This window comes from Zonotrichia albicollis, chromosome 11, assembly GCF_047830755.1.
Source record: "Zonotrichia albicollis isolate bZonAlb1 chromosome 11, bZonAlb1.hap1, whole genome shotgun sequence".
NCBI classification, from domain to species: Eukaryota; Metazoa; Chordata; class Aves; order Passeriformes; family Passerellidae; genus Zonotrichia; species Zonotrichia albicollis.
The window spans coordinates 1,635,409-1,651,276 of NC_133829.1; the positions used below are offsets into that span (position 1 = coordinate 1,635,409).

The 15,868-nt window shown below is 51.6% G+C and overlaps 1 protein-coding gene across 1 annotated transcript in view; it reads right to left on the minus strand.

The window, feature by feature from the left end:
• Window positions 1-1,744: 1,744 nt before the first annotated feature.
• Window positions 1,745-15,868, minus strand: part of SMAD6 (SMAD family member 6) — a 40,519-nt gene continuing 26,395 nt past the window's right edge. The window contains exon 4 of the mRNA XM_074549135.1: window positions 1,745-5,504. Within this exon, the coding sequence (XP_074405236.1) occupies window positions 4,963-5,504 (542 nt within the window). The 3' untranslated portion in view covers window positions 1,745-4,962. The remainder of the gene's footprint in view (window positions 5,505-15,868) is intronic.

Below are 15,868 nucleotides of genomic sequence, written 5' to 3' on the forward strand. Positions count from 1 at the left end.
GCAGCCCCAGGTGTCACCCAGCAGCCAGTGATGCCATGGGCCCCCTTGCAGAGCCCCCAGCCCACCCCAGGGGAGGGGAGATGAAGGTGAATCCTTATTTTTGCTTTCTAGGAAGGTCGTGGTCCCTGCTGGACAAGAGCAGATCCTGTTCTCCCATCAGACAGCTCCCGCTCCCAAAGAGCTCAGGACACACTGGGGGGAGGTACAGGCTCTCCCCTCCCCAGCACAGCTCTGCAGCACCCAGCTCCCATTTCCTCCAAAGCTGAGCTTAAACCAGTCAGGGAGCAGCAGACAGTGGAGCCCCAAGCCATGCCCTGCACCAGTTCCCCACAGCCCTGTGCCCTCACCAGCTCTCTCCACAAGGCATTGGGATGGATGAGAGAGACATTTGATTATTTTGTCGTGGTGTTTGTCAAGGAAAACCCCACAACCCCCCTCTGGCTCCTGAAGCACACCCCACACCCTGAGAGGCACCAGCACCTCCATCCTCTGAGGCAGCACCGCCCTGGGCACTGTTAAAGCTCCTCCTCCAGCTCAATCCCACCCCAGAGCAGGCAGAGCCCCAGCCTGGAGCACCCAGGGCTTTGGGAAGCACAGGCTGGTGTGTGAGCAGCTCTGCTGGAAGCATTAACACACATCCCAAAGAGCTGGAGACCTTCCACCACTCACAGCCATGAAGCCAAGCAGCATCACACCCCAAACCAAACCTCAGCTCCCTTCTCTACACCAACAGGGATTTTTGTCCTGTGCCTTGGTAGCCCACACAGAGCCCTGAATTTGAATTCCAGCTCTGAATTATATATTGAACAAGCCCTTCCACTGTGGAGATAAAGCCCTGAGAAGGAGGATTATGGCCCAAAGACTGGCAGCTCCCATAAAACTGTGGCCACACGTGTGCCACAAAGGGCTTTCAGCCTCTCTTTAAAAGAAGAGCTGAGAGTAGATGAATTTAGCAATAATTTCTTTTCCATTCTGGCTGCTGAAAAGCATTTCTCAGTCATAGCAGCAATGAAGTCTAGGACTAGGATGTTGAATGTCTGCTCACAGGGGGAGCAGCAGCCTCTGGGACCCACCAGCAGCAACTGGCTGCTCCTCCCCAGCCCAGTGCACAGACTTAAACACCATTATTGCTAAACTAAGAGGATCTTATCAAATAAACACAGCCCACACACCAAAGCCTGCAAGGACTCAGGTCCAATAGGAGAATTACTGATTCAGGACTTCCACTGGAGTGGACTTGGGGTACACCCACAACACCAAGAGAACCCAGCTCATGCCTCCAGCCAAGCCTTGGCACTCACAGAAAAACCGTCCATGAGTTTTGCTGCTCAAACACCAGCTCAGAAGATCTCCCTGTCCCACCACCCCTCCGGTGACCCATGGGGAGCCAGGTGAGCCATTCCACCCACCCCAGGCTGTGCTGCAGCATGGAGAGAGCTGCCAAGGCCGTGCCCTGGGGCAGCTCCACCTGAGGAGTCACTGCCTGGGAGGGGTGACAGTCACAAACCCACCCAACAGCCCTGGCCTGCAATGAAACCATCCCCTCCCACCCATACAGCAGAGCGGCTCCGGGTCAGTGCCCAGCCGGGCCCTCAGCACCAGGACAGAGCTGCGTTTGCTGAGGGATCCCTGCCCCGGGCCCTGAGGGCTCTGAGGGATCCTTGCCCCGGGCCCTGAGGGCAGCTGAGGGCTCTGAGGGATCCCTGCCCCAGCCCCGAGGGCAGCTGAGGGCTCTGAAGGATCCTTGCCCTGGCCCTGAGGGCTCTGAAGGATCCCTGCCCCGGGCCCTGAGGGGTCCCTGCCCCGGGCCCGAGGGCTGCTGCATACTCTCGGCCTTGGCACCACAACAGCAGAGGCACAGAACTCCCTGAGCTCAGTGTGAACCCTGGGTGTTCCAGCACTGCTACCCCCTCATTTCCCCACTGCACTGCCAAAAAAAAGCTCCTGGTGATTTGTAACCACAAGGGTGACCCAAAAGCTGAGCCAGCGCCAGCCCAAAAGGAGCCACAGAGAGCCCACAGATCAGGCCAACCGCAGGCCAGCACCCGCCTGTGAGGGAGCTCTTCAATTTCTACCCTTAAAATACTCTAAACACCACACAGACCCGACAACAGGGAGCATTCCACTTACCTCAGGTACTGAGAGAGCACAATTCCTGCAGGAAGGAGTAAAATCTCACGTGGAGAAGCTCAGGAGGCAGCTCAGAAAAGAGCATTGCTGTGGCCATCCTGCTTTTATAGGGCTGGGACAATTGGCAGCAGCTGTGGGTGCTGCACAGCCGGATCCCATCAGCTCCCTAATCAGCCCCAACCGTGCCCAGCTGCTCCTGCAAACCTGGCAGGGAATTCACTCCTCCTTCCCCACGGCAGTGCCCTCCGCCCACGGCCACCCCAGGTGACATTCCCAGCCCCAGGTCCATCCCCACTGCGGGGAAGGCTCCAGCTCAGCTCTGAGAGGGCCCAGTGTGGAGCTCTACAGCTTTGAAGTCCTAAAGCTCCTGTAAAGAGTTCTAAGTTTCAATGATTATAAGGTATTAAAGGGGCAAAATGACACAGAAAAGGATACTTGATGTCATATTTTGTTGCCTCACCATAAAATCCTTTTTTATTCCCTTTAAAGCCCTGCTGTCAACTGAAATAAAACTCCAGATTTATTCCTGGGGAAGTGCATGAGTAATGAAAAAAAAGAGAATTAAGCACCATCAGTGGATTGCACAAGGGAAAGCCAGAGTTAACCCTCAAATCCATTCTTGGTGCTGTTTTGTCCAAAATTATGGATTAAGTGGGTAGAAAGTGGAAAATGGTGGCACTGCTCCACAAGGAGAACAGGGAACAAAGGTGTCAATGTCGTGTGGGAAATGCTGGGGAAAAGAAAAGGAAACAAAAAAGCAATGTTTGCTGGTGCTCCCCAGGTAAAAGAGGGCAGTATTGAGAAAAATCTCTTTTAAAAGCCCCCAAAACATAAAAATGGCCTCTTGATAGACTGTGTGAAAGCGATACAGCAAAGGAGGTGGGTGGTTTGGCAGGACCCACCAAACCTAAGCCAAAGGGATAAAAAAACCCCTGCAAAGCTCTTGAAAGCTGCTTTAAATGAGAGTGACATGTTTTGACACCGTTCCCTAAGAATGGCTGTAACACAAACAAAAATTAATGATGTCAAGTATTAATACTGATGCTGCAGGAATTCAACCAATGTGGTCCCAATTAAACATCAAATATGGTTATAATTTGAAAAATGACTGCGGGAATGTCATTGCAACATTCCCTGCTCAGATCTCTCCAGCATTCACCCAGGTTCCTGTGTTTCCCTGTGGGATGCAGCCCCCACCTTCCTCCATCCCTGGAAGTGTCCAGGGCCGGGCTGGATGGGGCTTGGAGCACACTGGGGTGGTGGAAGGTGTGCAATAAGGTGACATTTCAGGTCTCCTCCACCCCAAACCATTCCAGGATTCCACAATTCTGTCATTTCCCATCCTCACTCATGGCTGTGGCAGGAACATCAGGGCCAGCTGCCAAAATGCAGGACCCTGACATGCACCAGGAGGCTTCTGAGCGGTAAATTTAGGCCATATTTAACTCTTTAAGGTCTCATTGAATCTTTTTCTCTGTGAATATGAAGGTGACAAAAATATCCTCTGCAACCTTGAAAGCTTCCCAGTCACTGGGCTCCAGAGGCTGGGATTTTATGGAAATCAAAGGCACACACTGGAATTGTAGCACAACTCCAGGACTTGGCAGAGCTCCTCCCTGGCAATAAATAACTTCCTTGACCAAGCAAAGCCTGTGTCCAACCTGCCCCTGCCAGGCCCAGCACAAGTCAGAGCAAAGGAGCTGATTTTATCCAGGATTTCCAGGCAGAGTAAATCAGCTGAGACAGGCACATCTGACCAGGACATTTTTTTGGCTGCAGCTGCTCCTCAGAGTAAATCTATTCTTCCCAAACACTCCTGGATCATTTATTGCCTGGATGACAGACTGGGAGATCTACGGGACAAAGCTGCTCATGGCTCCTCCGAGGCACTGGAGACATTCCCAAAATCAAGGCCATGCTCCAGTGAAGGATCCACCCAACCATGAGTTGTCCAAAACCTCCATTTGTTTCTCAACCATCAAACACGTCTGGGACGTGCAGGGCTCACAGACAACCCCTGGGTAAGGCCAGAGATCCAGACTGGTCCTGCTGGGCAGCTTTGTGGCTGTGTAATATTCTGCTTTTCTTCAAGACCTACCGATTAGCACTCATGAAGATTAATCTGCACAGCATGGATGTGCAGCCTCGTCCTCACCATATTCTGTGTTATCAGAGAGGTCAGACAGCCCTGGGTGAGAAGAGCTACAGATCTTCCTCTCACCTCCTCCCAGTGCTCCCTGGCTCTCCAAGTGGCCTCACTCACCCTCCTCTTGGAGCCAGCTGCAGCCTTCCAACTCATTTACTGCTTTTCCAGGGTCCTGGCTGAGGTGGGAGAAAGCAGCTGCCCCCTGGAACCCCCCTGACTGCTGCCAACTTCAGCTGGGGGGGGAAGAAAAAAGACAAATCCCCCCCCATAATGCGAATACTTTATTATCAATGAGTGACTGGTATTAGCTTTTTGTCTGGGTATTAATAATATTTCAAAAAACCATACATCAAAATTAGGGCTTTCTCCTATTTTTGCTGTATAATTTTTGTTGTTTTTTTTTCTTTTTTTTAAAAATCTGTATTGAAAGAATTATATAAGCCAAAGTGCATTTTCTGTTTTTTGTCCATATACACATTGCACCATACATAAATAATTACATTGTAAAAATGACTCCATAATTACAAGTATAATATATATTTTCATATAATATATAAAACTTTATATTAAATCTAGGTAGATGATATTTGGGATAGTCTGTGTCTTTTTTTTTTTTTTGTCTTTTTTTTTTTTCTTTTTGTGTGTGTGTGTTTTGTCGCCGTCGATGTTTTCCTTTCCTCGGAGGGTTACCGGTTGTTGCTGAGTAAGATCTCCAGCCAACACGGACACGACGTGATGAACTGTCTGGAATAACAGGGCCCCCAGCCCTTGGCGAAGCTGATCCGGACGCTGTTGGGGTCGTAGGGCCCGTCTGCATAATCCAGCTCGGCCGTGTGCTGCAGCAGGCAGGACTTCTCGTAGTCAAACACCTTGATGGAGTAGCCCGGCATCACCTTGCGCACGATCAGAGTCCTGCAGTTGGGGATGTCCAGTGTCGGGGAGTTGACGAAGATGGGATGCTCGCTGCGGTTGTAGGCCCACACCCCGTCCGGTTCCTTGCTCAGTAAAATCCCGTAGCCGATTTTACTTCGAGTCCTTCTCACAGTCTCGCTCCTGTTGTCCAGGTTTAGCTGTCCGAGGCAGAAGCCGTTTCCTTGAGGTAGGTCGTAGAAGATACTGACAGACTGTTCGTACACTGTGTAGAGGCGGCCCACGCGCGTCCGGTGCTCCCAGTAGGCCACGTTGCACCAATGGCTCCTCTTCACGGCATCGGGCGACGTGCTGGCGTCTGTGGGGACAGAGAGGGAGTCAGGAGTGCTGGGATCACCTGGGGAACCACAGGGGCGGAGCCTGGGAAACAGCTCCTCACACCCATCAGCTCTGCTCAGTGAGAACTTGAACTTGTGCTCAACCCAGCCCTTGCGTTCAACACAAATCTCATGTTCAACCCAAAGACGGTGCTCAACCCAAAACTTGTGCTCAACACAAATTTTATGGTCTTCCCAAAACTGGTGTTCAACCCAAAGATGGTGCTCAACCCAAAACTTGTGTTCAACACAAATTTCCCACTCAACTCAAAACTTGTGTTCAAGCCAAAGCTGGAATTTAACTCGAAGTTCATGCTCAAGCTAAAACTTGTGTTCAACACAAACTCCATACTCAACCCAAACTTGTATTTAACCCGAAGTTCGTGCTCAGCCCAAAAGCTGTGCTCAACCCAAAACTTGTGTTCAACCCAATTTTTGTGCTATTCCCAAATCTGTGTTCAACCCAAAGATGGTGCTCAATGCAAAACTTGTGTTCAGCACAAACTTCATGTTCAACCCTTTTCAAACTTTGTGTTCAACCAAAACTTATATTTAACCCAAAATTTGCGTTCACCTCGAAAGTTCTGTTTAACCCACAGTTTGTGCTCAACCCAAAAATGTGTGCTCAACCCAAAGTCCATCTTTAACCCAAAGCTTATGCTCAACCCAAATCCTGTCTCCAGTTACATCAAATGCCACCAAGACTGGTGGCCCAAGCCCAGGCTGGAGACCTCAGAGGATGCCCACCATCTCCCATGAGCTTAGCACATCTCTCTCTCCATTTGATGGCCAACCCTGCATCCACAGCTGGGCCCGCGTGTCCTCAGGATATTTGCATTCCTCCCAATGGATCTGGTTCCAACAGTGTCCCGGCATCCTGAGCCTGGTGGCTCCCCAGCACCCCTGCAACCCCACCTTCCAAGGCCAACTCGTGCCGAGCTGACCCCTGGGATGTCCAGGATGTGCCTGGGTGAGTGACCCGCTGGGTGTCTCCTCAGTGTAATATTCTCTGACAGCCACGCTGATGTTCCCACGGGGAACATGAAATCTGAGGAAGTGTTTCATGCCAAGGGGGAGTAGCTGCTATGAACTATACATGTCCTTCTAAAAACCCACTGGAACTCTCTCCAGACAATGAGAGACGTCTCTTCTTTCTAGGAATTACACTCAGGGAAGACGGGAGGGACGCATGCTGCCAGAAATCTGTTTAATCTATGATGCCTCCAGAATTTATGATGTCTCCAGAAGGAAGACAGGAAAAGAAGGAGCCCCAAAGAGGGCGAATTAACCACTTGCTGAACATCATTCCTGCTCCTGCCGCACCGGTTAAGGGAAAACCGCCGTGGAATTTCCAGCCAGGAGCTGTGCACTGGCTGGCCGTGCTCCGTGGCCGGCATTAAGCTCCCTGACAATCCCTCACGTGCCCGCGGCCTGCTGACCCCGGTGCCTCAGTGCCATCATGTCCCATTAACTCGCCCGCGGGGTGATGCCATTATTTTGCTCCAGAGCCCCCATTGACACACCGGATTTCAGGCCCAGCCCTCCAGCCCCGCTTCTTTTCAGGCTCAAATTACCCCGGAGGAGAGCGGGCTCCCCTCCCCATTAACCAGCTTTGAATTAAGCGGCTTTGTTGGAGTTTAACTGGAGTTGTAACTATACAAATTTAAGGGGAGGGCCGTGGGGGAGGGGGTGACTGGGCAGGCAGTAGGATGCCCTTTGCTGTGGGCAGTGCTCATCAGCCTGAAGCAGCCCCTTCTCCCACCACAGGTCACATTTTGGGGGAACCATCTCAGTCCTTTCCCCTTCACCCACCACAGGTCACATTTCTGGGGACACCATCTCAGTGCATCCCTCTGTCCTCAACTGGGACACTAAACCAGGGTGCTAAGAGACCCACCCATCTTCCACAGCATCCAGTTTCCACAGTCATTTTTCCCCTGGGACATCCTACAGATGCTCCCAGTGCTTTCCCAAAGCTCTCCCCAAACACTGAACTTTGCTGCTGTCCCACTCAAGTGATCTGGGGGCTACACACCAGCTCAGAGCCTTTCATGTGCCGGGGCTGGAGGCTGGTAGCAATTACTGAGCTCTGCATCTGTTTAACCTCCCAGCCTCCTCAAAGCCCTCCATGCCCATTAGCTATGTTGGTTTTGTTATTACATTTTTGAGAAACTACTGCTCAGCCCCTGCATTTCCCTTACAGATTAAGGATGGGACAACTTCAAACCTCCAGTGTCCCCAGCAGCTTCATTAATCAGGGGAACAGTCAGCAATAAACATTTAAATAGCAGTTTCTCATGGCTTAGTGTAAATTAATATACAAGGGGGGGAAAGTAAAGCTGGAGGAAAACAGTGCCTATCCTACAAAAATATTTTGCTGGAGGTGCCAACAGCCCTGGTGCCATCTCTGCTTTCCAGGAACTGGGAAATATCTAAGCAAAAGCAGCCATGAAAACATGGGTGATGTTCACATGCATTTGAAATAGCTTTATTAAAAGCATTTCCATGCAACTGAAGGCAGGAACCTCCCTCCATCTATCCATGAATGCAGCCCCTTGCCAGTGAGCTCCTCATCTCTGTCATCCCACAGCCCCTGCCTGGCAGTGCCAGCTCTGCCAGCTCACAGCCCTCCTGGAGAACTCCTGTGCTCCTTCAAGCAGGTGGTGATGTGACTTTCAGGTAACTGCGCCTCAAGAAAGGAGAAGTTTCCTTTCAACCACTTCTTCTGGCCAAGGGAGAGGAAAGTCTTTAAAATCCAAAAAAAGCAGCCCACAGGGAAGTGACCCCTGGCAGGGGCCAGCTCAGGGCTCATCTGAGCAGCCCCTGCCCGCAGGGTCCCTCCCAGCGCTCCCCGTGCTGCGGTGGGCTCCTCTCCCTCCTTTTATCTCCCAGTGCACTCAACCAATTCCTGCAAAGATGAACTCATCCCGCAGCCCTGACATAAAACAAGCACTTCAGCAAGCCCCCAAATCAGGGGGGCCTGTGCTGTGTCTCATCCCCTGCCAAGTATTAGTTTCGCCTCCAGCTATTAGCCACTACCACTCTGCAGAGAGCAGGGGCGGCCGGCACACCACCTCCTCCTCCTCTGCCTTTTAAATAAATATTCTACTTTTCCCTCCTCTTTTTTTCCATGCTGCCCTTTATGCACAGACAAGAAAATCCACTTTTTGTTCTGTTTTTTCCCCCCTCCCACTTCTGCTGGAACAGAGGCGGGCTTGTTAGCGTTCTTTTTGAAGAAAGGAAAATATTTGAGTCCCGCCGTGGTACAGGAGGGGTTTTTAACAACTATCATTGTAGGCAGCTACAACTTGTAGCAGCTCCAGAGGGGCTGGCGTCAGGGCTATCTCCTCCATCAAAGCCACCTTCATCCATCAGATGGAGGGGCTGAAACTCTGCCTCGTGTTTACTCCTTCCTCCACCACGCTCCTCCATGCATCCCAGCGATGCCTCCCTGCACATCCCAAAGTGAATTCAAACAATTAGAGATAAAGGAACAAGATAGGAGAATCCAGCCCAGGATTTAAAGGGAAACGGCTCCTGCATGGCTCAGGCAAAAGGAATCTGGCTCTGGGAATAAATGCAGAGAGCAAACACTGTAAATCCTCCCGGCGTTAGCAGCACTGCTGCTGTCACTCCCTGCAGAGTGTGGAGGTAAAGAAAATAACTTGAGGTTTGAGACTATTTGTGATTTGACAGCGTTTTATGCCAGTAAAGTTCAAAGGAGTGCTTTAAAAGAGAAAAGAAAGATGCTTTTTTCCAAAACAAAACACTGCACAGTCCCACTGCTTGATGTTGCACTTGAAAGCAGGATGGAAAACATGGGCAGATCACGAAGCACATGAAACAAACTGCTCTGATTCACTCCTTGGCTTTTCCAAAGCCACCAAACCTCCTCCCAGCAGGTCAAATGGCCCCTCAATACATTGCTGCAAGGAAGAGCTTCTCAAAACACTGAAGAGGTGCCCATAGGGAAGACCACGCACATGAAAAATAAATCATTGCACTCTCCAGATGTGACAGGGACTTAATGCACATCTGGGCAACCTGGAAATGAAGCAGGATATTCAAAAGTCCTCCCACCACAGAGCCCACTCCCCATTTCCATGTCCCTCGCTCCTGTACTCCTGTGCCACAGGGCAGCCTCACACTCCACTGGCCATGGAGCTCAGGTACACCCTCCCTCAACACCTTTCCATGCACTTTTACTCCACTTTTGGACTATCAGGCCCATGCTCAGTCTTTTTCCTCTCCTCTGCCACAGCACAGATCTGTATTTACACTGCCCAACACACAGGAGCAGGGAAGCAGGAAGGTTACAGCCATACACAGGTCACTGTGAACAAGGTCCAGATAAAAGCCCAGCACAAAGAACACACACATTTCCCCCAAATCTATTAACAGTTCACTGGGGAGCCATCAGTTAAAATAATCCCCCATTAATATCCCTGGAAACAAGCACCAGGGTAAGGAAGGGGTTAAAACTTTCCACAGCAGAAATGGAATTTTTATGGCCTTGCAAAGAAAAAAAAAAAAAAAGAAAGAAAAAAAAGGAAAAAAAAAAAAGAAATTAATTGTCAATCTGCCCCAGCAAAGCTCACAACCATTTTCTTTAAGCCAATACATTAAAATACCTCTGCCTTACAAGTTTCAGCTGGAATGCATCACTGTGCCCCCCAGAGCCCCCCTGGCACCAGCACCAACCCCAGCACAGCCCCTTGGGCTGGGGAGGCTGGAGCTGTCCCCAGCATGGGGCCCCTCAGGGGACACACACCAGCCCCTGCCGGCTGCCCATGCTCAGGGGAGCCGTGAGTGGCACCCTGAGGGCACCTCGGAGGGGCTGGGACCCTGTCTTGGTGCCACCATGGCAGCACCTCAGTGATGGGCACACTGTGTGTATTCAGGGCAACATCCTAACCCCAGCAGGGAACACACACAGCAGGCTGGGCAGGAGCTTCTCCAGGTGAAAATCCTGGTGAGGACAGGACACTTCAGGCCCTTCCCTAAGTGCTCCTTGGTTCCTCCAGGGAAGCTGCTGTTAAACCAGGACAAGGGGCTCCTGAGGGGAAAAGGCAGGTGGGCAATTTTTGCCCATTACTGCAGCATTTAGAGATTTCCCCCACAAAAACCCTGAAGAGTAACTGGGTGTAAAACCAGGGTTGGATGCTTTTCCAGAAATACATTCACAAAGCTCACACCAATTCCCACTTTGGGTAATTTTTGCCCATTATTGCAGCATTTCACACTGTTTTTGACGGAGCTGTGGATGATGTGGAACCTCATCATCCAACCCCACTCCTACATGGTGCAAACAGATATTGGTGTTGGTTTCTGGTTTGCTCTACTGAATGTCAGGATTCAGCCCTGCTCCCATCTCAACCACAAAACAAGGATGTGATTTGATGTTGTCATTAATCTGGTGTCACTGCAGGGTCCCCCTCACAAGGCACATTCCTCGTGCTGGATGTGGCTGGTGGGCAGCCATGGACTCCAGTTCAGCTCATTTATCCCAAAAAACCATGGGAAGGCAGCTGAGAAGAGCCTTCCCCACCACCATGTCCACCATCCTCCTCCTCCAGGCCTTCCCTTGGAGCAGAGCTCTGCTGCTCCCCAGCCTCCTCCTCCAGCAGATCTAATTTGTTAACCCAGGAGATGATTAACTCGGAGGAACACTTGCGCTGGGTTAATTAATTAAATTAGTTCAAAAAAAAGGGTCTGACGAGCACCAGAGCCGGTGCAAGAGGTGTGTGGAGAGGCCTGGGGGGGAAAGGGGGACATTTCCATGGCAGCCCAAGAAACAAAAGCAACACAGGACAAGGAGCCAATGCCAAGAATGAGGATGAAAACAATTTTCTCTGCATAAAAGAAACCACTCTGCAAAATCATCAGCTCATGCTAATTTTTTTTTATATCCTTCAAAGCAAAACACATGCCATGTTTAGTTCTGCCCGGAAATTTGGAAGTCATCATCAGTTAGCTTATTTTTAAGCTCAACTCAAGGAGGTTGCTTCTAATGGACCTTCCCTGGCCATTAAATCCACAGTCCAGAACATGATTTTAAGGTATTTTAGCACTGTTTTTCTCCCCAGCTCCCCTGTTTTAGAAAGGGCTTTTCAGCCAAGGGTGAAAACTGGAAAAACCCAACTCGGGTATTTTTCCCTGACATTTTTATGTGTTCCTTCTGAAGGCCAAAGTTTTCAGAGATTTAGGTGATATTTTTAAAATGTTTTCGAGTCCAACAGTCTCCATTAACCTCAGCCTGTCTTGCTCAGAGCTTTGAGGCACATCCATGGCTTTTCCAGCTCCAGGTACCTGCGTTACACCTGGCACATCCAGGGAGCACAACAACGTAAACAGAGCTTCAAAAGGAGCCCCGAACGTCACCGCCCACGCTGGCTGCCACTTCTGAGAGCCCCCGAGCTGTCATCAGCCACAGCCTGCCTGGCACTTCGGCCCTCTTGGAAACCAGCCCTGCATAAACCCAAACCCAGCAAAATCCTGGGGTCGTGCTTGGCATCTCCGTGAGCATCCACCCCTGTGCCCCAACCAGCTGGAAAATGGGGAGGAAAATGAGCTGGTGAAAACCACAGGGGAAAGGAAGGACCAGGGAAGGTCCCCACTGTTTGATTTTCTGTAAAATCTGGAGGTTTGATGAGAATCTGCCGAGTGTTGTCTGGTTGGGATTCGTCTTTTCTTCTGCCTGCTCCTGGCAAGGCACCAGCTCCACTCACAGGGGAGAAGGTTCATTCCCGAAAGTGCCCTCTGCAGCAGGGTGAGGGAAGCCAGGACAAAAATGAGGGGGAACCCCCCTTTTTCCCACTTTGAGAACTCGCACATTTTTAGGTCCTCCACCCCTCCATGTGTGCAGTCCCTTTTTTGCTCCCCCAGAGCCTGAAAAACGCTGAGAATCTGGGAGAAATCACCCCATAAATCAGGGGATGGCAGAATTCCCTTCCAACCACAGCTGTGATGTCCAAGGCTCCTCTCCCCACACCGCTCCCGCTGCTCATCAATCCGGGGGCTGCAATCCCAGCCACATCCCGTGGGATGGGCACGGCCTGGGATGGCCCAGTGGGATCTCCTGGGCTCTCCCTGCCTTTGGGAGCCGTTCTGGCTTGGCACAGCAGCTGTGGGTGCTGCCAGCCTCCCCCGGGGCAGCGGGATAATCCTCCCAGCGGCCGGAGCGCGGCGGGGCCGGGGCGCTGGCAAATGGATAAATATAAATAATCATAGTTTTCGCTCCCAGAGAAGTTTCGGCTGAGCGCTTCAAAGCCTTTTAAAAGCAGAAACTAATTAGTAGGTCCCTCAGCAGAGAAACAGGAATAACACCCCTTCCTCCCGCCTCCATCGCGCCGCTCGCACTGAGCACGTTGGGCGCTGCAGCCCGGCCTGGGAACCTCCTCAGCACAGGGGACGGGCAGAGGCTGTGCTGCACCAAACCAAGCCCTGCTGCTTCACACCAGCACTAATTCTCCATCCTTAATGATGGCAAAGACCCCCAAGGAAGGGGTTTCTCACAGGGTGGAGGGGTTTTGAGTGCTGGAGCTGGGTTTGAAGGCAGAGGCTGCAGAGATGCTGCTTGAGCCTCCTCATTTCCCACACTTGCCAAGAACATCAGGGTGTCCCCAGCAGCAGCAGCAGGACCACTGACCCAGCACTGGCTGCTTTTTATGTCCAGTTGTTGGATAATCCATGGGCACTGAGCTCTCCAAAGCAGGAAGGCTGTCCTGCAAAGGCCAGGCAGCCCATCACCAGCTCCTTGCACAGCCCAACCCCAAATTACAGCTTAGCTCCCTCCAGAAACAACCCAAACTCGCCATTTCCAGAGGGGAATGCTCAGCTTCCCTTTCATGAGGCCTCCTTCAGATGTCCCAGCTGATCACAGAAAATCTACTTCCCAAAACGCCATGCAAATGGGAACTTTGGGCTTTGCAGCTTGGACAGGACACAGGACCCTGAGCAGGCTGTGTGTCCTAACCAGAAATGAGTGGACCTGCCTCCCTGGGAGGAAAACCAAAGCAATACCAAACAAAACACCACCACCAGATGGATTTTGAGAGCCTGCACTGCTCCAGCCCCAGCCATTCCCTTTGGAGCAAGAGCCTCTCCCTGCTCTCACACCTCTGTGGGATTTACTCCTGAGAACAGTGATTTCCAGGGGTTATGTGAGGAGCAGCAAATGGGCTGAAAAAACCCAAGGCCACCCTGATTTCTTAGCAGCCACAGCGACACCTTCAAGGGCAGACTGAGTGTTGGCTCCACAGGAGTATCAAGGACTGAGAGTTTTAGGAAACCATCCCTGACCTGGAAAAAACAACCTGTGACAAGGAGGCTCCCTGACGGGGCACAAACAGCAACCCAACAAACACTTTTCTCCATACAAACTGGGAACGAGCTGCTTTGCTCCTCCTTGGCCAGCTGGGTGTAGAGTCTGGGCTGGGCAGACATGAGACCTCAGCTTGGGAACTCTGCCTTTCAACCCAGCCCTGTGCCAGAGGGCTCATCCCAGACCCCAGAGAGGCTCTGGGTCCTCTATTCCAACCCAACCCCTTCTCCAAAAGGGCTCCAGCTGAAGCCTCCCCACATCTGATAATTCATGCCCAGCAACCCCAAAAAAAGGCACTTTTCCCCAGCCTGGTGCCAGTGCCCTCACATACATGGGAAGCACAGACAGGGGCTGTGAGAGGAATGGGAATTCAGGCTTTGCTCTGCCTGGCCACAAGCCAAGATCCTGCTCCTGATAAAGCTCTCCCAGCCTCCCTGTCTGCGCAGGCACCTCAGAGGCAGCCAGGGCTGCGGGGCTGCCACCGTGTCACAACGCCCACGGCTCCTGCAAGTCCCCGCTCGCGGAGGATTTGCTGGGGTTTTACAGGGAATTAAAGGATTTTGGGTGCCAGCCTGGCCTCTGCAAGGAAACAAATCCCTCTGGTGTGCTGGCCAACCTGGTCATGCTGAAAGGCTGAACCTGTACGGGGAGGTCTCGGGCTCCTGCCTGGTGGAGGGACTGAAAGGGCTGGGGTAGGATTGGGGCGAGCAGGGATGAGAAGGGGCTGGTGCAGGAATCCCACCACAGGGATGGTTCCTGCCCTCCTACAACGTGCCCAGGGCTGCGTGGGCACCCCCACAGGCCAGATTTTCCGATAGCTGCTCCATGGATTGTGTGTAAACATCTGCTGGGGCCGCCCCAGCCCCGCTCCAAGCAGGCAGCTGGTCCACTCACCACTGCTCGTGGCCAGCACCCACGGGCTCTGAGTCCCACTTCAAGCAAAGACTAAACAATGACTTCAGCAAGTCGGGATTTAGGCCCCAGGGTCGGTCCCTGACATGCACAGAGGAGCAGGGAGGACGCTGGGCTGGCGTCTCCAGGAGGATCTGCAGCCCCTGTGCCATCTGTGTGCATGGAGGGGCCCTTCTCCTGCCAAACCCACAAACCAGCAGCCCAGAGACGTGCATGCCCAGAGCACCCATTTCTGCTAACCTGGGACAAGACCATCCCTGAAGATCAAACAAATCTTTGCTCAGAATTGTAGAATTGTCACAGCTGTAACTCTAAAATCATTGAGTCCCATTGTCATATTTTTTATACTCCCTGGAACGGTGCTGTAAAACCTGTTAAAGTGCAGATAAACAGCAAGAAGACTGGTGGGGGATGAAAATCAACGTATTTGCATGAACCCACACCACTGAGGAGCATCACTGCAGCCCAGACCTCTGCAAGTGCCCATGTCCCAGTGTCATCTCCCAAATTCCTCACCCTGTACTTGCCCACGGAGACTGGAGGTGACTCACACCAATTACCCTCCCTGGCCAAGAAGGACTTGTTTTCATTTCTACAAACCACAGTTTCTTAAAAAAAAAGATGGGGGGGAAATAGGAAAATGCCAAAATACACAGAGAACTCCATGGAATACATCCTGTCCTGCTGCACTAATATGAATCCCAGACAACTCCAGCTTTGCTTGGGATATTCTAGGAGAAAAGGATTAATGAGTTATCACAGAATGGTTTGGGTTGGAAGGGAGCTTTAAGTTCATCCCATTCTACTCCCTGCCATGACAGGGACAGCCTCCACCATCCCAGGTTGCTCCAAGCCCAGTTCAGCCTGGTTTTGGACACTTCCAGGGATCCAGGGGCAGCCCCAGCTTGTCTGGAAAATCTGTGCCAGGGCCTCCCCACCCTGACAGGGAATAATTCCTCCCCAGTATCCCATCCATCCCTGCCCTCTGGCAGTGGGAAGCCATTCCCTGTGTCCTGTCCCTCTGTGCTGTGAGTTATAGCAAGGACATAGCCAGTGGAACTGCATTTTCAAGCTGAAAAAATAACATTTTCAGGATTGCTCTGTGCAGGG